At 42.8% G+C, this 26004-nt stretch overlaps 1 protein-coding gene across 13 annotated transcripts in view; it reads right to left on the bottom strand.

Moving 5' to 3' along the window:
- NFIA (nuclear factor I A) overlaps positions 1-26004 on the bottom strand; it is a 253802-nt gene that overhangs the window by 10713 nt on the left and 217085 nt on the right. For 10 of the 13 annotated variants that reach the window (XM_074875889.1, XM_074875896.1, XM_074875898.1 and 7 more), the window contains one exon: positions 19173-19264. The exons of the other annotated variants lie outside the window; for them this stretch is intronic. In XM_074875889.1, coding sequence (XP_074731990.1) covers positions 19173-19264 — 92 coding nt within the window. The remainder of the gene's footprint in view (positions 1-19172; positions 19265-26004) is intronic. 13 annotated transcript variants of the gene reach the window in all.

Genomic DNA, 26004 nt, shown 5'->3' on the forward strand with positions numbered 1-26004 from the left:
AGCACCATTGTCCTTCTGAAGCACCTGTGAAACTTCTCTGCGAGCGGAGAGGAGACCTCCGCGCATCAAATGAAAATGTCTAGGAAGCGTATTGTGCTTTCAGAGCCCTGATAGTTGGGATCTGTCAAGTTTTTTTGCACGATTAGGGGGCTTAGAAGAGAAAAAAGAAGCCCACATCCCTACATTCGGATGGCTGAAGTATTTTTTGCCGTCTTTCGGAGCGCTGCTCTCACGTCTAACCACCGTACCCATTTTATCCCTTCACGTTCCGTAACCTATCCGACTGCACCCAGACGGAGAACGGCGTATTGCCTTTCTTAATTTCAAATCTCCATTTAAATCATGTGCACTATCACAATACGGTTAGGATGATATTATCTCCGCGCAGTTTCATAAAAGAGCCAGTATTTTATTTCCCCTCTATTTGCAGTACCATTCTCCCAGTGAGTTTAGAGCTAAATGAATCCACTGGAGCTAAAGGTCCTACTCAGTAAAATTACTGCCACGCAGTTGTCAGTGCCACTACGGGTCTGTATTGTCCTGCCGAGCATCTCGCTGTCCTTCCCCAGTGCTCAAGGTGAAACATCAGGAAGAATTCTGCAGTCCAGTACGAGATCTTCGCTTCCCTTTCTCCAGTCAAATGAAGAAGTAATCTCATCAGGTTGAAAAGTGCTGACTAAGGATTTAATAAAGTGCCTGCAGATGTGTGTCATCTCTAAGGTATTCAACTCATGTAATGCAAAACAGTTCCACACCGAATGTGCTTATAAAATTCCATTTAACCATTGCAGAGCTCTATTTTACTGTTCTCGGAGGAGTATTATCACACTTTTTTTTCCCCCCCTAATTTACAGCACCATGAAAGTTGAAACTCTGCGCTGCCAGTATCTGAGAATCCTCACAGTAGTAAGGTTTTATGAACCATAAACAATATCTACTTGACTGAATCCTAAACAGGAAGTCTGAAATGGCAATTACGTTTTTTGATAGCGCAAGTCTATTTGTTTCTTATGCTCTTCTGGAGATAGCAGAGACACACAAAAATCCTCAAGCCACTTCTGACAACCGGGTCCTTTGTATGGGAAGAACAGCAAGGAAACACTCTGCGATTCAGGATATTTAAAAGGAGAAAAGCTGAAAGTGCCTCATTGACTCCGGTAGCAGTTTCTGCCTGTGTCAGGAGCCCAGAAACAGGCCCATTGTTTATTAAAATCGTCTTAAACCAGCCATCCTGCAGGACGTGTTTCACTCCCAGCTCCCAAGCCTAACTGCGAGCACCGCTCACGTGTTTTAAACCAGAAAGACAATCAAATGCAAACTTGTTAAATTTACTTCTACCTGCACATCTCCCGCCCTAACAATGAGACCTTTCAGCTCGCACAAAAAGTGAGGGTTGTAAAGCCGCCCTATCTGTTTTTCGAATTAAAAAGTTAAACAAAAGTCCTCAAGGGCAAAGTTTAACGCTGCGGAAGGAGGTTGTTAATGTGGAATCCAGAACTGGGTGTGACAGTTGGCTTATTTCTCCAGGCGATGTAGGTTATTTAAGGACATTCACACGTTTGAAACTCTGACAAACTCCACACATAGGAGCTTTTGCTTCACCTAATCCACTTAGGGCTACGACCTGGTCTGTGCTAGCCATTTTCTTCAGGTTTCAGCCCAGTTCGGCTGCCTGGCGGCAGGACGGGTCAGTGCCATCGGGACTTCAAACGCGGCTGCCGCGGTGCTGCGGCCGTTGCTGCCCCGGGCACGGCTGCGCTTGCAGGAAGCTATCGCTGCACAGGCCCAGGCGGGAAAATCCACCTTTGATAAGAGCCTAAATAAAAAAACCCCAACTTGCAGCTTCAGAGCTCGCCGGCAAAGCGGCTGTTTGAGCAGCCGAGCTGAACCTGAGCTGCGACCATCGGGCACCTGCGAGGATTCATCACGGTGCATCAGTTCAGTTGTTTTGTTTGGGGATGACATTTCAGTCATCTCAAGAACTTCAAGGCAATTAAAAACATTAACCCTGGGAAGGTGAATTGGGGTAACAAGTCCTTCTGGTTGCAAAGATAAAATGAGAATGTAAACAGCTAGAAAGCAAACTGGTCCTTTAGGCATCACCTTGCGAGAGCTCCCAGGAAGACTCTTCTCCACAGCGGGTTGTTTGAAAGCAAGGGGCCAAAACTGGGGCTTTGATACAATTTCAAAAGGTCTGCCAGGGTGAGTGAAGGCAGTGAAAATTCAGCTTCTGGTGTGACTGGCTGGAAGGCTCCTGCAGATAAAGCAACTGCCTTTGGTTTACCCCACGTCTGAATTTGTCCCACTTTTCTGTTGGGTTCTCCAGAGTTTCTCCAGGCATGAAATTTGATCCTACTGCCTAAACCGAAAGGTGAATATTAAAGACAAGGTCACCTTTGTGCCTATGGAAGTTATTTTCTTAGAGCTGGGATTAATTATTTAGTAATTATATTTTCCAAAATGAAATACCAAAAGGGACGTAAGTAGCATGTTGGTCATCCCCAAAGGGACATAAAACAGTGAGTGAATCTTCTGGTTGTCCAACATCCACACCCAGGAGAGTTGCATGCCCCACTACAAGCACATTTATACTGTCTCGAGGAAGATAAAACCCGTCCCGGGAGGGACACTAGTCTCCAGGCGATGTGTACAGTAGCTCTGCATCCAATAGCTTTTGCGAGAACGCCAATTGTGGCAAACTGCATTAAATTACGTGCAATAATTTTGTAATATGGACTTCTGCCTGCTGACTATTAAAAATGTATAGTAGTCCAAACCACTTCTCTCCTGGGACCAACAAACTCACTTCAGGCAAGATTTCTGCTTGGGTTCAAACCTCAAGTTGGGAACAGCTAGTGTTTTTAACTAAGTCACCCCAAACCCTCCCAAACCTATGAAAACACACTCATACAGTAACTCCTGCTGTTGTTCCAGACATCTGAATGTTCCAGTAAAGTGTCCCAGCTGGCCCCAGATGTTTCTTAAGTATAAAGCAATGCTCTGAGTGCTGGACCCCCTGCCGCCTGAACCTGAGGCTCAGCGGATTAAAGATTGACTGCACTATGACATATTCACATTTAGCCTGAATATAATACAGCAAAGACTTATCAATGGCAAATGTTTGAAATGTAATCCAGCAAGCAGAGTAGGCTGGCACTTTGAATATGATGTATAAATAATGTATGGGAACTTAAGATCTAAATTAGATCTACAGGAAGAAAACTTTCCCTTTTCTCTGACTCTGAAAGAAAGTTCTCTCACAATGAGGTCATTTTTATGTCCGTCTTTCGGTTTACAATTTTGCCTTTAGACAGAGGGTCTTCCTTTTACTTCGGGAACATTTTGTGAGTTACAGTTTTCCTCCAGTTTTCTAAATAGTTAAGTGAAGAAGTTAATTTATTTGTTAATAAACTGACTCTGAAATCTGCAAAATAACTTCTAAACTTTGCATCCTATGCTAAAGGCTAACTGCAGTAACGCTAAACCGTAACCCTTGCTGTTTAAAAAAAAAAAAAAAAAAAAAAGATAGTGGAGTGAAAGAGAGAGAGGAAAAAGAAAGGGAGAAAGAGAGAGAAACAATCCCATTTTGGTTTTTGTTAGAGGACGGCATACTACATAGATCAGAGACTTTTCAAAAAATAAAAACCCCCACTGTACACAAAGCACAGGAAAATGTGAGGAAAAAAGGAAAAACCTAAAAGCAGCTTAGAATGTGTTAACTCTGCCATTCTGTCAGCTTAAAGAGTATTTTATGCTTGATCAACAGCTCTCTTTTATTATGCTTTTCTTTCATTCATTCAAGACATCAAAGACCAGAACCACCAGTGTACCTGATCTACCAGAAGAACTTGTAAGGGTGTTCTAAAGAAACGGGGGTATTGGGAGCCAGACACCCCTGCGGACAAGGCAGTTCAAAGAGAATATTTCAACAATGATTACATTTTGTAAATCTTTGTACGAAAGACAGCTTATTTCCTGCTTTTTTCATGAAAAATAGATTCTATCCATTAAAGTGAGCCCACAGTATGAAAGTTACTTGAGATCTGAGGTACAGCAAGCGGATTAAGTGGATGGTGAGATGAAATCTTTGAGAGAGACGATGGCTTTCTCTGATATTTGTTGCTGCCATAAGGTTTTCTGACTGGAATAGAAACTTTTTTTTTTTTTTATTTATTTGTAGACTTGCTGGTGGCAGTGAAGACATTTGTAAAAGCAAAATAAACCAAAATGAAACAGAAAGGAAAATTGTAACAAATAAAGGAACTAAGAAAACAAATGGTTGCAAAAACCTTTTGACATGTTTAAAAGAAAAACTATATATATTTGCTCCACTACAAAAATTGCAGGCTAGCCATTTAAATCCAGCAGACAACTCCGAAGTGCAGCACACAGACCCAAGCCAGCTGTTTACTTTTCAAAGCCCGTGGTGGTTTCTGCATTGATAAACTATATAACCTCACACACACAGAAGGGATTTTAGCTATGCCAGACCTCATTGCTCTGTCCCGCTTTCTTTATGTGCTGTCACAGAATAAAAATGATCCTAACACAAACCCTGAAATAATATCTTGCTCCAGAAAGGACATCTTTGTAGATATTTCCTGAGTTACTGCCAAAAAGATTTTTTTCGCCCATTCATCCTTTCAAAGTTTTGCTATAAACATAGCCAAAATTGTTCGGGAGTAATCAGAAATGACCAAAATATGACCCACCAGCCAAGTACAGCTCTGGGGGGGAGGAAGCTGCCCCCATGCCTGTGGCCCAGCCAGAAGCCACCTCTGCCACCACACCTGGGTGACACTTGCCGGCATTGGCACCTCTCTTGCTGCCCTGGTACATACATCGCCTTTTGCAATGGAAAAAGAAAACAGGAGTACGCATTTTATCAAAAAAGCAGAAAGACGACTTTAAAACCCGCCTCACGGTTTACATCTACTGTTGCAATTTAAAAGTAAATACACTGCAAAGGGGTTTTTAAATTCTGCACTTTATGCCTCGCTTTTCAGACAGCCCTGTATTTTCCTCTGCTGGAAGCACAGTTAAATTTGCTAGAGTGCTACACTTTAATATTTCTTACACTAAATCTCACTTATTTCTTTCCCTTTATAAAATAAAATGTGCATTGGGACTTGGATCCGCTTATAACTTCATGCCAGGAACTCCCGTGGAAACTGGGACGGCAGACACACCGCTGCGACGGGACTTTCCAGCATTTTGCTAGGAAAAAAGCGAGCCCTTTGGGAACCACCGTGAACCCGCTGCCGAAACTACAGTGCCCACGTTGTCCTCCGTTTCCCCATGCCCCCCGGACATGGCACAAAGCCGGCGGGTGCACAGGGACCCCCCAGCCCTGATGGTGGGTGCATGGGGCCGGTGGCAGCCCCGGCTCCCAGCCTCTCGCAGCCACGATCTGCCCATCCCAGGCTCCGGCAGCGCGTTTGCAAGTTCAAGTTCAGGTTTAAGTGAAATAAAACGCTCCTCAGGAGTCTGCAGCCAGCCCTCATTTACATGTGATCCCTCTGAACTTCGCCTGCGCCAGCGCGCCCTGTTTCCAGGGCCCGCCGAAGGAATGTTTTACAGTTAGAGCCCGCAGTGCTTTCTCAGGCATTTTAGACCCAGAGGCCCAAGTTTCAAGCTGCAGCATTAAAAGTTTCCACAGAGCTACTGCAGAGAGAGGGAGGAAGGGGGGGGGGGAGGGAAATGAGGAGAACAATATCGTCTTAATTGTCTCTATATAGCTCCACAGTTAAAGTATTACTTTTTAAAGGGACATAATTTATTCTAGAGGCACGGTGTTATAACAACCAGTACATACTTTCACCGCAGCGTAACCCGCTCTATTCTTCATTGTGCTCTCCGGTTTTGTTGCTTTTGCAGAACTCCTTGTTACCCAGTCCCCTATACTGTACTTACAGTTTTATTCAATTTAAGCCAGTTCCTGCAGTCCTCAGGCGAGCAAAACTCCCCTGAAGCCTCAGGAGTTTTGCCTGCACCAGGACTGCAAAAATAATCTCCTTGCAACCACCGTTTCCCCCAAAGTTTCTTTACTTTTATTGCTTTAGACAATCGGGGAAAGTCATCCAAAGAAAATCAACCCCCAGTCTGGGCCTCCCAAGCTCCATTTGCAGCGAGACAGCCTGAGCGCACACACACACACACACGCATGGAGACACACGTACACACACACACTCGGGGGGTTTGCCCCCGGGACTCTCCTTCCCCGTCCCGTGTCGGCGGGGAGCGACTGGAGCTACGTGAGGGGCCCACGGGGCCGAGGGGTCCCAGCGGGACAGGCTGCTCTGCTGGCAAGTTGCTGCAGAGGCTCTGGCTCTTTGCTCTGCGGAGTTTGGGGTAGAGAAGGTAGTTTTCAGCCGCTTTTCTTGACTGCCCTGGGAGTACTTTAGAGTACACAATGCAAGAGGAAAGCGAGGGGAGGTGATAACTTGAACTGGAGGGGAGAGCGAGTGCTGTCTCCAAAATCCCCCCCAAAGCCTCCAGCGCCTGGTCTCTGCCCGCGCTGGATGCCTGTGGGTGAAGCAGACAAATGAGCAGCCCCGTGGCTCCGCTGGGAGAGCGAAGGCAGCGTGCACAGCCTGATAAAAGCAGGGCAAAAAATAAGGGGGAATGGGACGGCGGAGGGCCGGGACATGCCGGCAAGGAGTTGGGCTGTGGGCAGCAGGAACAGCGAGGTGCAGGGCGGACAGGTGCAGACGGACAGAGGGACAGGATGGGAGCTGGGGACGCCAGGACGAGGGGGCCAAGACAACAGCATGTTTTCAGAAGTGGGCAGAGAGAGGTTGGGGTTTGGAGCCCATAGAAAGGGAAGAGGAATCGCGGTTTTGGCAAGTCCTAGGTGTACTGGGCAAGGACATGAAAACCGGTCTCCAAATTAACATGGACAGAAATAGGGGCATGGAGAAAACTCTGGTGCTTTTGCCACATTGACCTTAAAGTAGACAGTGAGCTGGAGGAATAATGAATCAATTCAGCAGTGAACCCTCCTTCCCAAATCTCCCCTCAAAAAAAGAAAGCCAAGAAGCCATTGAGCTGCACACAAAACTCTTGAATGCGAGAACTTTTGATGTCTGCATTTTTCCTGATGCTTTGTACCTTGCTAAACTGAACAAACTGCTCTAAGAAATGCGGAAGGCCGTGCACCATGCCTGTGCTCAGCACTTGGCCCCCGGGGTGTGCGGCCGCAGGGATCGATGAGGGGACGTCCCCCGTTACACCGCAGGGAGCCCCTGGTCAGGGACGTGGTGGCCGTTGGGGTCGGGAGGATACAGGAGCTGGGTGACCAGGGTGAGGAAATGCCATCCCAGCCGTCGGAGGTAGCCACCTCTCCGGTGGAGAAATGGGAAAAGCCTTCACAGCACATGATCTGCCTTTGGATGAGGAGGGACGTATTAGACATGGTTGGCTAAAGGGAGTTGGGTCTTGGCCTAGTGTGGAGTGATTTTCACACATATTGTGAGATGCCAATGAAAGTACTGGTGGAGTGTAAAGTCATTAAATGAGATGAAATTAAACAATTTAGTTATTTCTGCTTCATCATATTTGTGCAGTATGGCAGGCAGAATGAATTACTACTAATGATCAAATTTAGTAATACTAATTAAACTATCTCAATTTAATTAATACTAACAGAGAAAACAGACAAAATTACTAATGTAAACCTTGAACTTAAAATCAAAAGGTGCCTCCGCTTTTATGAGTCACTGAATGTGAGGCTTTTCTCTGAATATAGATTGTATGGAAGTGGCTCTTTGTACTCAGTACATAAGCTGCTCCATTGTACGGAGAATTACATCTTTCCCCCATCTTTTTTTTTTAAAACTTTTTTCTAAATGTTACTACTTTTACTCCTTATATTCCTGAAAAGCGTCCAGGAGAAGAATCTGAACTGTTTTGACTCATGCAGCATCAACAGGATTGATAAAGCAGTTACCACTACTGGGATAAGTTCTGCCCTTGTCACTATTGTTAGGAAGACAACGAGTTTATAAAGAGCTTCTGGAGCCTCCCTTGCTCCAGAGCCTGTGGAGACTCCAGAAGGAATATAATCTGGCCTATACTTTCAGATTTAGCCTACAGGACCAGTAAATTGGAAAACTCCAAAACTAAACCCATCTCTACATCAAGGACGATTGCTTTGGGGTCACTAAGAGATAATACCTGTAGCTGCAAAATAAAAACTCTAGACATACATGATGACTGCACTGCAAGCCCTCTCCATAAAGAAAACGTGAATTTTAACCTTTATCTTATTTGAAAAAGACTAATTTATTCTACCGTGAGAGCTATAAGCAAAATACAAGCATAATTAAACAGAAATATTACTGTATTTCTATAAGACACTCCTGCCAGTAACAAATCTTCCATCTCCTACTCTCATTGACTTTGGTGAATGTACAGTCGGGTCCAATACCACAGACACAATTTTTAACCCAAAAGACTACACGAAAGTCCTTAAAAAAAAAAAAAAAAAGAGAGAGAAGAGCCAAACAAGGAAGGTTATGTGTAAAAGTGTTCCTGCAAAATCTCAAATCTCATTGTTTAGCACATGCAAGGATGAAAAAAACCAACCTCACGTGCAAATTTCATATCTAAATTTATCCCCTTTTTTAAAAAAAAGGTAGCTTTTCTATTGTCATATTTAAGAAGATGTAGTTATAGCAAAAGCACAAAAGGATACCTGAAGTTGTATAAAGCTCCTCCAAGCAATGCAGAAATGACTGTGTTCTGTCTCAAAGGTGGCTCGTTTTATTGGTAGTGATTTTTGTTACTCATATCTCATACTTAAAATTACATTTCATTGACTTCTGAAATGTATTTAGCTGCATCTCTTTGTGTGTAATAACTAGTATTTGTATAGATGATGTAAGAGTTGGGTCATGCAAGTGAATATGCGTGAAAATATTATGATTATAGTGTCAGTACTGTTTTCAAAATTGAATATTAATAACCAAAGTAACTAAAGGCTACACAGTCAAGCCTACAAGATATGTTCATGGTTAGCCTCTTGATTTATTAATGTTAGATTTTTCTTTTCAAAAGTATCCTGGTTTTGGATTCTACTTCTGCAGTTCTATCTCTGTTCAAGTAGAATATACTACAAAAACAAATGCCTAAAACAAGATGATACCTTTTGTCGCTCTAAACCAGGTTCTGAAACCAGGTAAAGTTTGAAAACTACAACTTGGCATGCTGTTAGTAATCCTTACTAAGAACACACACTTTGTTAAATTTAAAATATAAGCCGGTTTTAAGAAAATTGCAGTAATTTTGCTGTATTTCTTTTGAAGCCCCAATCCTTCCCCGTATGCTATTTACATTTCTCTAGGATAGTCCAGCACTAGGGAAGGTGATGCTCAGTGTCTCGGGAACACGAAATCTGCTGCAAACTGGAGAGTCCTTCTCCATTAAGAAATGGCTTCTCATCTTTTGGTCCCTTCTTATGGAATTTAGTATTAATTTCAGAGCAAGATAGCCTATTTTGCAAGGTGTTCACCTCTGGAGCTTATTTATTCCTTGACCTCTGTGTTAAGGCCATTAAGCAAAGGTGATTCTTAGAATAGGTAGCTTAGTGCCTATCCATTGGGAAGGATGTAGGGATTATGGCCTTTAATTTTTGACCTTCATTGTATATTGTGGTCCTAATCCTTTGATTGCAGAATTGTTAAAAAGTATATATGGCAGTTGGCAAAAATCTTAATGTTCCAGTAAATGCAAAAGCCATAAATTCAGCTGCTGACCTTTTCCATCCAGGTCACATGTGACACCTACTGGAGTTTGTCAGGCTGTGTGGAATTTATGGAGCTCATATAGGTATCAGCTGCGAAAGCTGAACTTTTATGAAATGTCTTTCAAAGGCACTTCCAAAACCCTTGTAAAAAGTCAGTACGTCTTTTTTTAAGGGTATACATTCTACACGCATTTTAAAAGGTCTCATCACGCCATCTCTGCAAATCTTCAACACTTAGGAAACTTCAGCTCTTAAATTATTATTCTTTACAAAATAAGAGAAATCAGGCCAGGCATGTAATTATTGTGATTACCAACTTCCAACAAGCCCTTTCCAAGCCTACAGAATATGCTGAACCTCGGCGCATTCCTTTCTTTCTCTTGTGCATCTCTCTGCCCCTCTCTGAAATCAATGGTATTGATGGCGTATTGTCAGTCAGGGAAATGTGATTTGATAGTACCCTAAAGCAGTTGCAAAAGAAGGGAAGGAATACAAAACCTACTCAGGTCCACACCGTGAGCGTGAGATCAATGTTTTCAATAATACGTTTGCCGCCATGTAGCACCCTAACTGTCGCAATTAATAATGTAGAAGGAGCTGATTAACTTAAGTAAAGTGCTCTCCACTGTGTAAACACATAAAGATCTATAGGGCAAAAGAGGAAAGAACGAACAAAACGTCATTTTTATATTTTATGTGGACACATTCTTGCTTTCCATTCTGCTCTTGTAACAATTACTGTACTAGCCACTCTGACAGAGTCAATAAATCGATCTGGGACCTGATGCAGCAGTGGGGCAGACTAATCCAATACAGCATTATCTGCTATGGAGGTTGGGGGTGGGCGTGGGGTGGCCAGGAAATTGGCCAAGTCAAGTAAAAGCAGTAAGAGGCACATAACTATAATCTTGCCTTACACTTGTTTGTTTGATTTGTGTGTGTGTGCACGTATGCATGTGTGTATCTGAACAAACGTGCAGCTCTGCAGGAGGAAAGTGCTCTGCCCATGCTGCATCTCCAAAGTCCTTGCGATACTCCAGCTGGTCACAGGACCTCTGTGGTTCAGAGAGGATCAGCACCCACTCTGATTTAATCATGTCAGCAGAATTTAAAGATCTGGTGACTCTCTCCCCCACCACACCAAAGTTAGTACCTGCTCCCCCTCTCAGCTGCGCCCACCACAACAGTGGCAAGAGCTGCTGCTTGTCCACTGGAAAACAAGTCTGGAAATCCCCTTCTGTGTGCTCTGTACCTGTGAACGTAGGAGCTGTCACGTTTTGTCAGCTTAAATGGTCACTTGGGTCTGGTATTACGTCTCTGACAGTGGCTGCACTCCTCTTGGGAGGAAGATGCAAGAATCCCTATAAAGGAGATGGACCAAAATGATTTGGCCTGAGGGGAAGCTTCTTCCCAGCCCCATGCAGTAAGTGGTAGGCCTTGTAAATCCATGTTAGCGGGGAATATGAGATTGAAAAAATAAAAATAAAAGAAAGTTTCCTGCTGAATGGAAAAAAGAAAACTGTTTTTTGGCAGAAGTTCTTCAAGAAGGAGAACATAGGCCATTGTTACTATGAAGACTTTTCAATGAAAACACAGAAAATCATTGCCTTTTAGAGTAATTGTTTAGCTAAAGAAAGGTTACACAGCTTGTAGAGAATTTAGTAAGAAATTAAATCTCTCCAGCTCATTCATCATATTTCTGCATTTGCCAACTCTTCCCACCAGGCCCACACTTACTTCTTCTCTCTCTTCTCCCCTACTGTGGAGCATAAGTAATGGCCATAAAACCCACAGAAAGGGTGCCTTACGCACAGGCTTCCTGTTTATTGTGAGGAGGGGGAAAAAATGCAGTAAGTTTAATTGCTTAGTTTGGGAAATTCGTCTATGTCCATTGTAAATAACTGTATGCTGTATCTATTGGAAATAGGATGCTTAGTGTTAGTTTCCAAAAAAAAGTCTGAACTGCTCACCGGAGCCTGCAAGGAGGAGGAAGAAAAAGCACAGGAAAAAGGATCCCTCCTGCTGAGGACTAACCCAGGCATTTCTGGACTGATTTGGCTCCAACCCACTTTGAAGATAAGGCCATGTGATGGTACTAGGAAGTTTTCTATGAATCTTTACCTTTATAGTGCAATACGTGCTTTCTTCTTGAGGTACACTGTTCTCTGCTGCTTTTTAAGAACTGATCTGAGAGTGAAATTTCATACTGCCCCTCTGCACGAAAGCTCAATTAAACGGGCTTTGTGCACTGAGCTGAGCAGGCAGTGAAGGGAACGGGAGTTGGGGAGTGACCCTGATTTCTGGTCACCTTTGTACCTCCTCTCTGTGGAGCACTCTCTGGACTGTCATTAGTAACTGTGATCAGAGCAGCACGTTCACACTCACGCTGCACTGGGGACATGTGGCTATGGAGCTATTATGTGATCAGGGGCACATCAAGAGCACCACGACCGCATGCGGGCTCTTTGCTCCCATCATGGTGGAACCATCTCAATTTTAGCTCAGTGAAGGATTCAGCCAACATTTCCTTGACTAATTTCAACCAAAGAGAAGAGTGAGTTTAATATGGCCAAACACAAAGCGAAGGCAGGATCTGAAATCTCCTTTCAGCTTCCCAGGGTCTGAGACCTGCTGCTTGATAGATTGACACTGCATTTTCTATGCACGCTCTCTGTAGACTTATACATTTTTAGAGCCATTTCCAGGCCACCCTCAAGATCAGGCCAGTATAGCTGCTTCCTGGGTGGAAGATGAATGACAGCACCAACATTCAGGTCACATATCAGTAGGTTGGTGCCACTCGTTCTGCAGCAAAATACTTTTTGCTCAGGAATCAAAACTTTCAGTGGTCATAATAGGGCTCAAGCCAAGAGCCCATCCTCCTTCAATACCCTTCAGCCCAGGCAATTACTATAAATTAAGTGGTCACATATACAACTTTCTCTTCTCACATGCTCAACCGTTCACTGTAATGGTTCTGTTTCTGATCTCTGTTTTGGGTTTCCCATTTCTTACGAGTATTGTAAATGTCTAGCAGGGAAGCGATCCATGAGGGTATAGGGACCACACAGGCTCAAGGAGCAATCTAAAATTCAGATGGCACTTTGGGCACTGTGTAACTCTGCTCCAGCTGTCGGAGGAGAGCAGCCCTCGCTTCCCATTGCTGATATGAGAAAGTCCACAGATCCCTGCTGGGTTTGGAAGGAGAGTGATCCCTCTAACTTCAGCAGCTCTAGCAAGTAGCAGTCCCACACTCAAAATAGTGTTTTTATATCTAGTCTCTGCATATTTCTATTCTTTACCCAGGAGAGACGTTATCCTGCATGCAAATGATATTCTGAACCTGCTACTACACTTGCTGCTACGGACCAAGAGAAGGAAAGGGGCGGTCAAGTCTCTGCTTAAAGGTGCTTTGCAGTTAAGTTGCTTCCAGAGCCATGCGTGCTGGCCTAGGGAGGTTACTTTATGGAATATGTAATTCTCAGGGGCCTGAACTGATTTGAACAAACACTTCCAAATTAGTGTTCTTCATCTTCATTCACGCTCAAACACAAGCGGTGCATTCAGCCCTGAGGGTAAGTATTCTTATCCTGGGGAGGCACAGTCTCCTAAGCAACAAGTAGCACTGACCTGGCTTATAAATAGTTCTGCTCAAAACCCCCAAAATAAAAGGCCTGATCTCGTTCCTGCAGCCTCTCATGTTCTCTGCACATCTACAGCAATGTACGAGCCACACACACCCCTTACACTTCTTCTGAACACAAACTGCTCCGTGAAGTGAAGCGGTGGCTCAGCTGTTAGCACTACCACAAGATCCTGACCTTACTCTTCCTCCCCGAGGGCCAGCAGGTGCTGCCTGTCTGACCAGAGCAATTCCTGGGCCCTGGGAAATGGGAGAAAGAGAGAGGGTGCAGAGGCAGAAAAGGACAGGCAGCTTGTGGTACTCATTAATAAAGCACATCAACATGAGCCATGCCCGAGTCTGGCAGCTCTGCGTCCCTTTCTGACGGTGCAAAGGGCAGGGCACTGGAGCAGGGGTTCGGCGAGATGCAAAAATGGAAAATCCCCGTGAAGCGAGGCACATGTTTTATTTGTCAAAAGAAAAATGTGTGCACTGGTTTCTTTCTTCCATAGGGTGGCAATGGAACCTGGGCACAAAACAGCTACGCGGTTTCAGCTGCAGGAGTGATAGCTCTGGAGGAACTGCATTAGCTTCCTATTCAAGGTGCTGACTTTGATCTATGAATCCTATACGCTTTCGGGCCTTGCTACCTGCAAGACTGCTTCCCTGCCTCCCCCCTGCCTGTGCCGCCTCCAGCCGCGGCGAGGGGCATCACCTGCACCACACTCCTCCGAATTAAGTGTCGAGGCAGCAGTGACTGGCTGTTATCACAGAAGGACCATCTACTCTGGAATTTGCCTCCCCCCCTTGTCTGACAGAGCTCACATCTGCTAACCTACAGGACACAGCATAAAGCTCATTTTTTTTCTCGTGCCCTTTGTTTTAAAGTGCTGCCAGTGAAAAATTGCAGGTTGCAGTTTGCTTTCAAAAAGGATTGTGGGGAAGTAAAATAGTCTTCCCCTTGTCTCTCAAAAGTAATTGTACAATTAGGTTTGTATATGCACCTGAGGCATAAGGTGGTTTTTTAGAGATAAATAAAAGCCTAAAACAAAAAGCTACAAAGATACCACTGTCTAATTCAGGAAAGGCAGAGAACAGGAGCAGATCTAAAGAAGTTAGCAATTTCCTTATACTATAAACATTTTGCTAAACTTCAGTCATTTCCCCCAAGTTACTACAGGGCAGCATTACTCTTTTATAGATGTATTTCACAGCGTGCATTTTTGTACCTGGTCTTTATAAGGCTGGCAGCAAGAGCACAGCCATGCTTCTGAGCTTGCTGGTTTTCATACTTGTTTTGCTGCCTAGATAAGCTTGTTTGACTTTTGGTGTTTTTCCTTATACTTTATTGCAGTGTGCTAGGTAAGTTATGGGCCTTTTGTTTCAATTGTTTGGCGTTATAAAGGAAGAGCTCTATCTCGAACACTGTTGTAGCTGGGTGGCTCTAGGGTCCCCCCGGGGAAAGTGTGACAAGCCAAGACCTCGGCTTACTATCCATGATCTGACTTTAACTTTGGGACCGTGCAGAGGCAGAAGCAGGAAGAGCTTCTGCTTCTGTTCTTCTAGAAAATAGTTTTATCTTTTCCTAGAGAAAGGTAAGGGAATAAATATTTGGTTTTGCACTTAACTATGTTTTAAAAACTAACTGGCATGGATCCGATATAAAGCACGTTTAGATTAGAGAGGCATTTTTCCTGAAATGGCTGGACAAGAGGGTGCATGATACACTTTCTCTCTCAAGCAGAGAAGAAACCCGTTTAGTTTCTCACAGGTGGTAAAGCAGTTGATCCTCGGCCTGCAGTGGGAGGCAGTTTCTGTTCTGTGCATCCTCGTAACCTTACTGTGTAAGGCACACGGGCTACTGGCAGGTAGGAGTGATTAGATGGAGCAGGCATGTGTTGCTCAGGAGCTGTTTTTAGCATCCAAAGTACAATTTCCAGGAAGATGTAGGGTAAGTAGGTGGCAAACAGGACTCAGCCTAGTAAACAATGTTTAGTGCGAAGTGGAGCTGCAGCACAGTGAATACTTATGATCCCTAACGGAATTTTGTACTATAGAGCAAAGTGAGGGCATTTAGAGATCAGCAAACATCGTTTAGAGCAGCGAGTGACAATGCAAACTCTGGTCACAAAGAGCAGGTTGCTAGTTTAGTGTTACCAGCTGCATGTACTCTGAGCGCATATCCTGTGTTTCACAATTACTTTTATCGCTTGGTTAGGAAAAAAAAAAAAACCCCAAACTCAGAACCCTTTATTCTGTATTAGCGTTGTTGCTACCGATAGGCTAGTCCCTAATTAATGTGATGGTACTTTCCCATTCCTCTACCACTCTCCTTATTACAAGTCCTTGGCAATACGAGAGACGTATCTATTACTTAGTCATGAGGTATCTAGACCAGCTTGCTTTTGAAACTAAAGACTGCGTACCCCAGGCATACTGTATTTCTGATTTGCATATGGAAAAGGCAGTTAAAAAGCTGATGCCCCCATATTGCTTGCGAGTCAAGTAGCAAAAGTAAATGATTTATCAAGCAAAGGTTACAACACCTGTGCCTTTTTGTCAACATATACAGAGGATGCCAAGTCAAGTGTTTCTTCTAATAGCTCAAACAGAAATTTAGATTCAAATAACCCCCCCAGATAGGACAATTATGCGGTGAGCCGCTGGAGTGGCAGAGTGATGGATGGGGTAAGCAGAGGCAGTGTATGAAAAAACAAACTGACTGAAAAGTTCTGAAGCTGCTAAAACCAGACAAAGCCAAGAGCCCTTCTGGGGCCTTTGTTACTGAATCAGAACTACTGACTTAAATCAGTTTAGTTCCTGCTCTCTTCTGTCATGGAGTTGTCGTCCTGCTACAACCTCTGTTGACACAGGAATACGGCCTTTTTCTAAATAAAATATTATATAAATTCCATAAAATTCCTTTAAGGAATTCTATCTGAGGCAATGTGACATAAATCAGAACATGCTGCTAATGGAAATGTCTACTGCTAATTTTTATAATGCCCATTAAGAAAGGCACGCACTGGTTTTGGTTGTTTAAAAACAGCCCAGGACAGAATGATCCTTGCTCAAACCCAGCCATGCTGTTGTACATTTGTCTGCGATTTTATTCCAATGTTCTGTGAAAGCCTGTGAATGCCCATGTATGGGAAATGTGACTTCTGCTGAACGGCGCTGTCACATCCCCGTGCACAGACTCACTTTTGCAGCATTTTAAGACTAATAACGATGATGCGTAACTAGTGCCTGTAGGAAATGACCCACCAATTGGAAGAGAAAATCAGAGCCACCAAAAAGCTGACCATAATGTTTTCTTATAGCTTGTAGCTGGACTGTAATTTTAAAAAAGCAGATGTTCAGATACAGTCTTCATTTTTATTTTGTTGTTCCAGCAGTAAAGAGTAGCTTAACCCTTATATTTAAGCTTGACTTTCAGAAGCTCTGAGTGTTCACTGCTTCCTCTTGTCTGAGGGAGCTGTGTGGCCTGGCAGTTAGTGGTCCTCAGGACCCATATCTTAGGCTGACTCTGAATGTACTATAAAAAATCCTGATGGAAAGCAGCCACCCCAGCTGCTTTTAATAACACAGTCCTATGTGTTTTTATATTTTCATTTTGAAAATATCCTATGTGATTGTCCTATACACTAATGCCCTGCAAAACGAGTACAAAAGCATGTCTTTGTTTAGAGGAATGCTAAGTAAATCCCAAATCATCGCAGTTAGTATTTTTACCTCCCTCCTTCTCCAATTTAAAACTCAGTCAACTTCAGAGTTGTTTCATGAATAAGTAGTGAGTTTTGCTGATAAATTATATATTTTGTATCAAGTGGGTTGTGGTGGTGTAATGATGTATAGAAGCACAGAGATGCAGCTGGAGTCAGAGACTGGAAGTCAGTCTCCTTACCCACGGCAGCATGTTTGACTTTAATTGAAAGCTGTGCTTGAGTATTGTTTTTCACTGTACAGCATTGTTATTCACTATACTGCATTACATAGAAGCACTTAAAGTAAGGGTAGAGCACTTTAAAATGATTTAAGTCATAAATAAGGAGGATAAAAGTTTACAGTCAACAAACTTATCTGGGAAACCTAGGCTGCAGGATGCAAATAAGTTTAAAATATTTTTGAGACTTAATACTGTTGTGTCTGACTACATAATCAATTTACCAACTAGTAGTTTTTCAAGTCTTCTGGAAAAGGTAAGTAGCATTCTCCAAAGGGTTTCAAGTTTCCTGAGCTATGGAGGAAAAGACCAAATGCTTAAGGACTTTAACAGTATACCTTAACATTCCTGTTTCCCAATTTCAGTGTATTTCTGTGTATTCCAGTTGTTTCCAAAACGACTGGAGAAGTAAGATTTCAATGTGAAGGCGCATGAAAACTTGACACATACATAAAGCGAATAAAGGAAGAGGCCTGAAAAGTGGGGTGCAGGCTGTGTTTTGTTAAGGCATGAAAAAAAGTCAGAACGTGATGGGTTAAAACCCTGCTCTGCACTGCTGGTGTACTTTCTGTGACCCTATTTAATGCAGAGAAGGTTTGAGATTCGATGTAGTTTAACCTGTGCTGTCGACAGAGCTATAAACTAAAGCCCCTAAATTGTACACAAAGAACAGATAGCAAGAAAACACATTGTGTTCACAGGCATCTGGTTGCAGCCCTGTAAACTGAAAATCTTCAGTAATGAGTGACTTGTGTTTCACTGACAGCATAGGTGCTGAAGCCATCGCAACGGAGTCTGTCTTCATGCATATACTGGACTGTGGCATGTGACAGCCATTAATCTGTACACTAATTATTCAGATGCATATAAACGATGTGAAAGAACTTACAAGAGCTAAGAGTAGTGCCCCCCAGTTTGCTAGTTATTTGAATTATAACTTTTTAGTCATCACAACCAACTCAAAACAAAATTACAAATATTTCTTGCTGTTGATCTTTAAAAGAATTGTAACGTAGTCAAGCAATCACTTAAAACTACAAACTGCAGTTGTCCTAAAGCACTAGTTCTGCTCACTTTTTTATACCTTCTCCCCCATGATAACGTGATATTAAGCACAGACTTAATTTTTTCAACATCTGGCTCAAATTAGCTGCTAACAAAACTGCCAACAACTATTTTCTTAATCGACCCTGGGAATTTGATACAGCTTGGAAAAAGCACATTTTAAACCTCGTCCTTCTCCTAAAGAAACACAAATGTTTACTTGAGCTTCTGATTTGACCATAGCAGGACTATGAATACAGTTAACCCAGCTTTATAGGCCTGCCTCAACCGGACTTTTTTCTCTTTGTGTAAGGAAACAGATGTGCTCGCAATTACAAAATCTCCTGCTCACTCAAAGCCCACCATGCAAATGGCCAGCCAGGAATCTGAGTCTCTTTTTTTACATGGAAGTCATTGGAGAAGTCTCCCGTTGTATCTGGTGGGGGACTAAGGTGCGCTGTTACCTGATGGGTCTCTCTGAGCTCCTTTTGCGCATGCAATTAAATGCACTGCCTAGGGAACAGGTTGGAGCAAAAGGCTGTGAAAACCCAGTCCTAGAGAAAAAAAAACTGTGCGCTAGAAGCCAATATCTTAGAAAGCAAGAGAGATCTTTCCAGTTACAAAAGCAGAGTTATTACTACATAAGCCCAAAAAAAACACAACAGACAAACAAACTGCAAGTGACATTTCACTGTAGTTACTGAGACCATGTGGGTGAAGTGACAGCGGCAATGCAGCTGGCTCCGCGGGGACACGTTAGAGTACACTGAAGAAGAAGAGGCTGCAGGCATACAGAGAAGTCGAAAGCGGCCCACCTGAGTCTGTTGAGGGATATTTACAAAGCTTGGATCCCGTGGTCCAACACTGACGAATCGGTTTGCGGGGGAGGTGCTGGGTGTCGAGTAGGCTGTGAAGGGAAGGGACACATGCGTTGAGGAAGCGGCACTAGATTGCACACGAACAACACCAAAACACACTGTCTCAGAGCCACCTAAGCAGATGTTTAACATAGAAATGTGCAAACGTTTTAGAGAGCGAGAGTTTGGTTTTAGACACTGGAAAGGTTTGGTCTGAATGGTGGGGATATAAACATGTAGGGGACTGGGCTGCTCCTTGCGAGGCAGGATGGCAACGACGTGCGCTCGGGGAGAAGGGTGCTGGGTCACCTGCGCTGCTCTCCATCCCTGAGGAGAACCCTGCAGGCCCTTCCATGCTGGGGTAGCACAAGAGACTTCTGGAGGTCCTGGGACTGCCTGACTGTTTTCACTCAAATATGGGGTATCTCTGGTTTTAATGGAGTTTTGTATAACTGCGAATTTACTAAAGAGCTTATGAACAGAATCAGACCCTTATTTCATGCTAATCCAGTATTCTCTCTCGATACAAAGTTTTGGTTTTCATACTGCTGTGGTCTGCACTCTCTAAAATGTTCACTTGATGTGTTTGACAAACTAGGAAGATCCTTTCGGTAAAAAATTAATGGGTTGCAGTTTCACTGGGGTGGTAAGTGCAATCAGTCTGAAGGCTGAAGCTGCCTTTAAAAACTGGAATGGCTCCCATAAATGTAAAGCTATTAAATGCAATGCAAGCCAAGAACCCAGATTACTTCCAAACTTGAAATACTTTAATGATTTTATTGTTGCATTATATTCTCCACTGCAACTGTCCACAATGCCACGTACTTCCACATCCAAAAGCTTTCAATGCATTTTCAGTCCTCGTCTCATTTGAAAATCCCCCATGCAATCTTTTCCCTTGTTCAGTTTTTTGCATGTTCAGATCTAAATTCAAATAACCTAAACAGACGCCTTAATACAAACAGTGATTCTGCCTATTTTAAATATATTTATGGGAATGCATTCTGCTGAATAAAATCCCCAGACAATCAAACTATCCAATGAAGAGACAAAAAACAATGTTAAAAGGAAAGTTACTTGCCAAATTCCAGTCAGGCTAAATATAATGTTCAGGCCTCAACGTTACAGAAAAATAAAGTGAGTTGGAGAAGACACTGAATTGTCTGTGTAGACGAAAGCCTGTTGCCTTTCTGAAGGCACAGTGTTCGGTGAAGAGGCATTACATTGGAGGAGCCTTTGGTTTAAGACTGTACTGAATCAGACCAATGCTCCACCTTATCCACTCTCCTCTCTCTTCCAGAGGCCATAAGCAGAGGCACAGGGAAGAGTCAAAACAGGTCACATATTTACTTTCTCATATTCTTTCCCACCCTCTGATTATTTTCAGCTCAGGGACTCCCTGTGTTTAATGGCCCGCAAGGGATTTCTCATTGATGAATGCCCAATCTGCCCTTGAACCCATGCAAACGTTCTGCATCCCACAAAGCCCTTTGGTGAGGAATTCCCAAGTCTACGAGCATGCAGAACCGCATCCTTCCCTTCCCTCTCTTCCCAAGTCTCACAGACATCTCATGATGCCTCCTAATTCTTAACAATTATATCAGGCAGCTTCACTTTCTCAAACAGCATTCTCCTGAAATCACCCCAGGAACTGCATATCTTCATTTCTTACTGATCTGAGGGGAGATAAGGCACTCCTGACTTCTAAGAACAAATTCTTCCCAGTTGTTTCTGGTGAGGTGAGCTTTTCTCTCCAAAAAGCTAACGCTTTGCTAGTACTTGCAAAATTCATGCAAGGAACACCTTTCCTTCACAAAGTTTTAAAGGAATTTTTAAGTGCACTAATTCATGTTTCCAAGCTGATTTTGCAAATTGCAGTGCAGCTTGCATATTAGAGTATGAACAGGTACACTGGTTGTTATTCATATCTGCAAATCAAGGAAGAAATGAACTGAGTAGATTTGGTGAGATGTTCTCCTTGCCTTTTTACCATGTCAATTTGCTTAATAATTCAAAGAAGCCACAAATTTGCAAAGAGTATATCTCTGTTGCTAGTGCCATGTATTAAGATTCTTCTGTACTGTTTCATGGTAAGGGTTTTTTTTTAACTAACTACTGAACCCTATGTTGTGCAAGACAAAAAATTCCTTCTGCAGTGGGGAAAATTAACTTAAAGCTCAAAACTCAAACATCTGGTGTTTGGTTCTTCTGGTCTACTTTTAAGGAAGCAGAATGAGTGGAGAGGCCATTTAATCCCTTGGAGCAGGTAAGTTCCACTCAGAAGGGAAGGAACTCAAGATCTTGTTTACAGTTCCCTGTTGACGGATACTTTTGCTGTGATATTTGGTAGAAAATCAAAGGGAAACCATCAGAATGTTGTCTTAAATGGCTTCTCTGTTCAAACAAAAATTCTAAAGCATTGGGAAACTATAATATGCACAAAAGTCCCCTCAAACCCTGCTGGGTGAATTACTATGTATACCTTTCTTCCGTAATGCTCCAAACTATGTTTAACTTGCTTTCTGAAAATACTCGGATGTCAGCTTGGTATTTCCTTAAGGTCATATAACTACTTTGCTAGAGCCAAGAAGTGAAGAGTACCAAAACTACATATATGCAGAGCAGGCTTTACTCTGGATTCTCCCAAGATGGTAGTCCCACTTCACTGTAAAATGTCACGAGACGTTTGCGGATTGTAAGGGGCCATTTTGGCTCAGACTATTAAATTGACATGGAATACGTATCAGCGATGACTCCTGTTATGGTGAAATTTGATTCAGAAAAAGGAGCAGTACTGAGTGTTGCTCAGACCATCACCAATACAGCTTCTAGCCGTATCTTACTGTCTTCAAATAAACACCCTTGTTGGACATGGAGGTGGGATTCCTGGAAGTCTTACCACTTCTTATCCTTATACTATGATCTGAGATTAGGATGGGGCAAACTGCTCTCACTGGTTAAAGCTGACTCCTATTATAGTATACATAGGCTAAGCCTATGGTGGGGTCTTCAAACTCCTTTTTAGGAAAGGGAAAAGCGAAAGCATGGAAAGGAACAGAAGCCAGGTCTCTTAGGCAGATCTGATCTTTATCAGCTTTGCTCCATGGGAATCGCATAGATCTACACTAGTTTACCCTAGATGATACTGGCCCGTTGGGCTTGAAGAGAAACATCTTCCTGCCCAGCCTAGTCTTTCTGCTACTGGAATTCACTAAGGATTGTTTGCAACATCATAGCCTATAGCCAAGGAAATGAATGTGATGCCACAAATTTGCTATGATGCTTCACTTCAGGAACAAGCAAAACAGGAGCTGGCAGAGAAAGAACATTTGCTCACACAGACAGCTTTGATATTTAGCCAAAATGGCAAGAAATTGTATGAAAGACAAGACAAACAAACAGTTTTGGGAACGTCATGTATTTTAAAGTTGCCTGCAGTAGGAGAATGTTAATTTAAAATATACTTCCCTGAAATAATTTCTGTTAAGTATAGGAGTGTGTCATTTATCAGACAGTTCTGGATTAAAAGGATAAACCTTTGATTAGTGAAGATGATTTGGGTGAGCGATAACCTAATGTACCACTAGGTCTCTCTCTTACAGACCACGATGACAGGTACATGTGCTTCGTATGAAGAGCTGTACTGTTTCACAAAGGACTAGGAGTCAGTTTAGCCGTTGTGGAGTTGTAGTGAGAAAATTAACCGGAGGAACGCAGTGCAATACAGCAATTCCTACCGCAATGCATTCGGCAGCTGAGTATCTGAGAGGGAACTGCAAATTCTAACAAATTAAATGATACAGTCATCACCCTCTTTTTTATGGATAGGGAAAGGAGCAAACAGAAAGCTAAAGTGGCTTGCCCAGAGGGTGCTCAGGCAATGCATAGCAGAGAAAGGGAGAGAAATCCAATCTGATTATGAATCCAGTACTACAGCCACAAGATCATTCTTCTCATCCGGACACACATGCTGTTTAACACGAAAACTCCTTTGTGCAAAGGGACATTAACCGATAACTATCTTGTGCAACAAGGGAAAATAGCTAAGCTTCTCCTCGTGTAGAGTTGTGAACCTTAGAAAATAACATTTAGTTTAAAAATGCTCTTTGAAAATCATGGTGTACGGGATGGTAGTATCTTAGACTCTGCATTGGAATGAGGGCCACAGATTCTAACAATCAGATCCAGTTATGATAGTGATAAAGTCCAACTGGCATGTAGTGGAGGTGGTGTTTTCTTTGGGCAATGAGGTCTGAAACCCAGAAAATGCCAAGTTCAAGGAAATATTGTGTTGTGTTTGTTATGGGTTACCAACCAAACAAAATTGAGAAGAGATCTGAGATAAGATAATTTGGGGACTGCTTCTGATATCAAGGATGTGTTCTATTGAAAAGGCTTTTTATGGAGGAAAAATGAACCCTCCCGTACCTCATGAATCCCATCTCCATTGTGTCATCTCACTGAGGAAAATGCTGGCTTTCCAAAGGGATAGGCTACGCAGCTGAAATTTTCAACTCCCAGAGCATGCCTCGCCACCCAGTAGTGGCAAATCCCCAGTGTGCATCTCCAGGGGCTCTTCCTTCCTTGGACAGCACTAACGTTCATGTTTTGGTTAATGTCACAGCTGGAGAGTTTCACTATTGCTCTGAGAATCATTAACCACCTTGTTGTGATTTTTAGCTCTCATTCCCAGGAGGCCATGCTGTATTGAACAGCTGCTCCTGGCTCCTGCACCCCTCAGGAGGGCCATATTCCAATTTTTGGTAGAGCCTTAACTGCATTTTGTTTCTACAGAGGGCTTTCTGCTAGACCAAAAAAGGGAAGGAGAATGGAGCAAATGCCAACCCCTTTCACTCCATTTCCTTGGCGGGGGGTTTCATTCTCCTCCACACAGCTAAGGAGAGAGTCTGGCCAAAATCTAACATCACTCCTGCCTTTGTTGCATAAGTGACTTTCCAATATCCTAAAGCTCTGCAGGGCAGCCAGCCATAACCCAGCGACACTCCCAGAACCGGTGCACTCGAGCAGTTCGTAACCATGGAAAACACCTTTTTGTGCGGCTTTTATGAAACTCTGGTGAATCCGCACTTGCTATTTGAAGGCTAATATTTAGTTAAGGAAAAAATAAACACCGACAAAAATGGAGAGTTGGTACTGATTGACACACTAAATGGAGTCCAGTGGGCCCTTCTGGTAAACTCTCACTGCGAGACTAAGAACTTCGGTTTTACTCTCTATGGGGCCAGCCACTTCCACCGGCTTTGATATATATGTAATACTTTTTCTTAGAAAATGCTTCCTATAGTCCGCTTTTTTGTAAAATTTATCCCTATATTAAACTATATGCTTCTTTACAACTCAAGTCACTATTATTCAAAACCCTCACCGAAAGGAAGATGCATGCCTGAATATGTACAGAACTATATGTTTAGACATCAGCATAGCTAATTAACAAACAGTAATTATTTTCCTAATCTTTTGTTTAAATACCATTAACTGGCTGCTCTTGAGAAAACCTCGATTCCCAATTAACGTGGCAGCTGTCTGCTGAGCACTGAGCTACAGTGACCAGCCCGAGCCGATACCGATGGGTGGTGGTCTGCGAACTTCAGCAGACAAATGCCAGTTTTTATGCCAGCTGAGAACCAGGCCACACACGCATTTAGCTTGTTTACATGATCACAGTATCATAAAAATTAAGTATTAAGATTACTGCTAAAATGATGTTGGGAATTTTTTTCTTTTAGCCACCACACACTGCCAGTAAACTGAGTCACAACTGTAATGACAAATATACATTGACCTAGTTTCATTTTTCCCGGTTCTGAAGACAAGGAAGTAGTAAGGCATTGCTGACTATATTCAGTGATAACTATGACTAAATATTAACATTTTAGATTCCACCGCTGAATCTTATTGATAGGACTTAAAAGACGGTATCTCCTGTCAGAAAGCATCAAAACTTCCTGATAGCACAAGTGTTGGTCTAAGGTCAGAAAGAGGAGTGGAGGGGACGGAATGAATCAACTTCTTAGCTCAACAAAAATCTGCTGATCAGTTCTAGAAGTCCCGATTCTAGAAGATCATGTTCACAATCTTACCAGACTGTCTCAAAGTAAAACCCATTTTAATTTTGAAGCGAGCCAGAGCATCTTGCTGAGTTTGCAGTTGTGCGGTATCGCGTAGCAGAAGGCAGTGCAAAACTCTGAGAACTACCAGATTTTAAAAATGCCCCCTGGAACCTGTGCAAATCTCCTGAACAGTGTATAAACCTTTAAAAATGTAGGCTTCACATAGTCTGAAGAGCGAATACTTCTTCGCACATCAAGCGTGGTTGCATATAGCATTTAAATAATAATCTTGAAAAGCACACAAAGGGATTTGCTCTTTCGATTAGATTGATTTTTGTTTGTGGATGTTATTTGGACTCCCTTCACTGTGGAACAAGTCCCCTACAGTTGCCATTAAAGCACTGAAAGCTTCCCTTTTGTTTTTAAATGTCAGTTTGAGCATAGCTTCATTAAATCATTTCACAATTAACTCCCTGAACATCCAGACTTTTTTAAAGCATCAAACCCAGCTGAATTGCATTTGTTTCCCAGCAGAGTGAGTCCAAAGTGGTATCCCCAAGTGTGCATCCAGGAATTTGTATATTTGACTTGTGGCTACACAAAATACATATGGGAGCCGTGTGGGTGGTGGAGAGAGGATTAAAGCTTTCTCCCTGGGCCTAAGAAATACCATAGCTTCTTGCCCAAAATGCAGGGCTCGGGAACCAAGTCATAAGGGA

Source organism: Strix uralensis, chromosome 8 (assembly GCF_047716275.1).
Source record: "Strix uralensis isolate ZFMK-TIS-50842 chromosome 8, bStrUra1, whole genome shotgun sequence".
NCBI lineage: Eukaryota > Metazoa > Chordata > Aves > Strigiformes > Strigidae > Strix > Strix uralensis.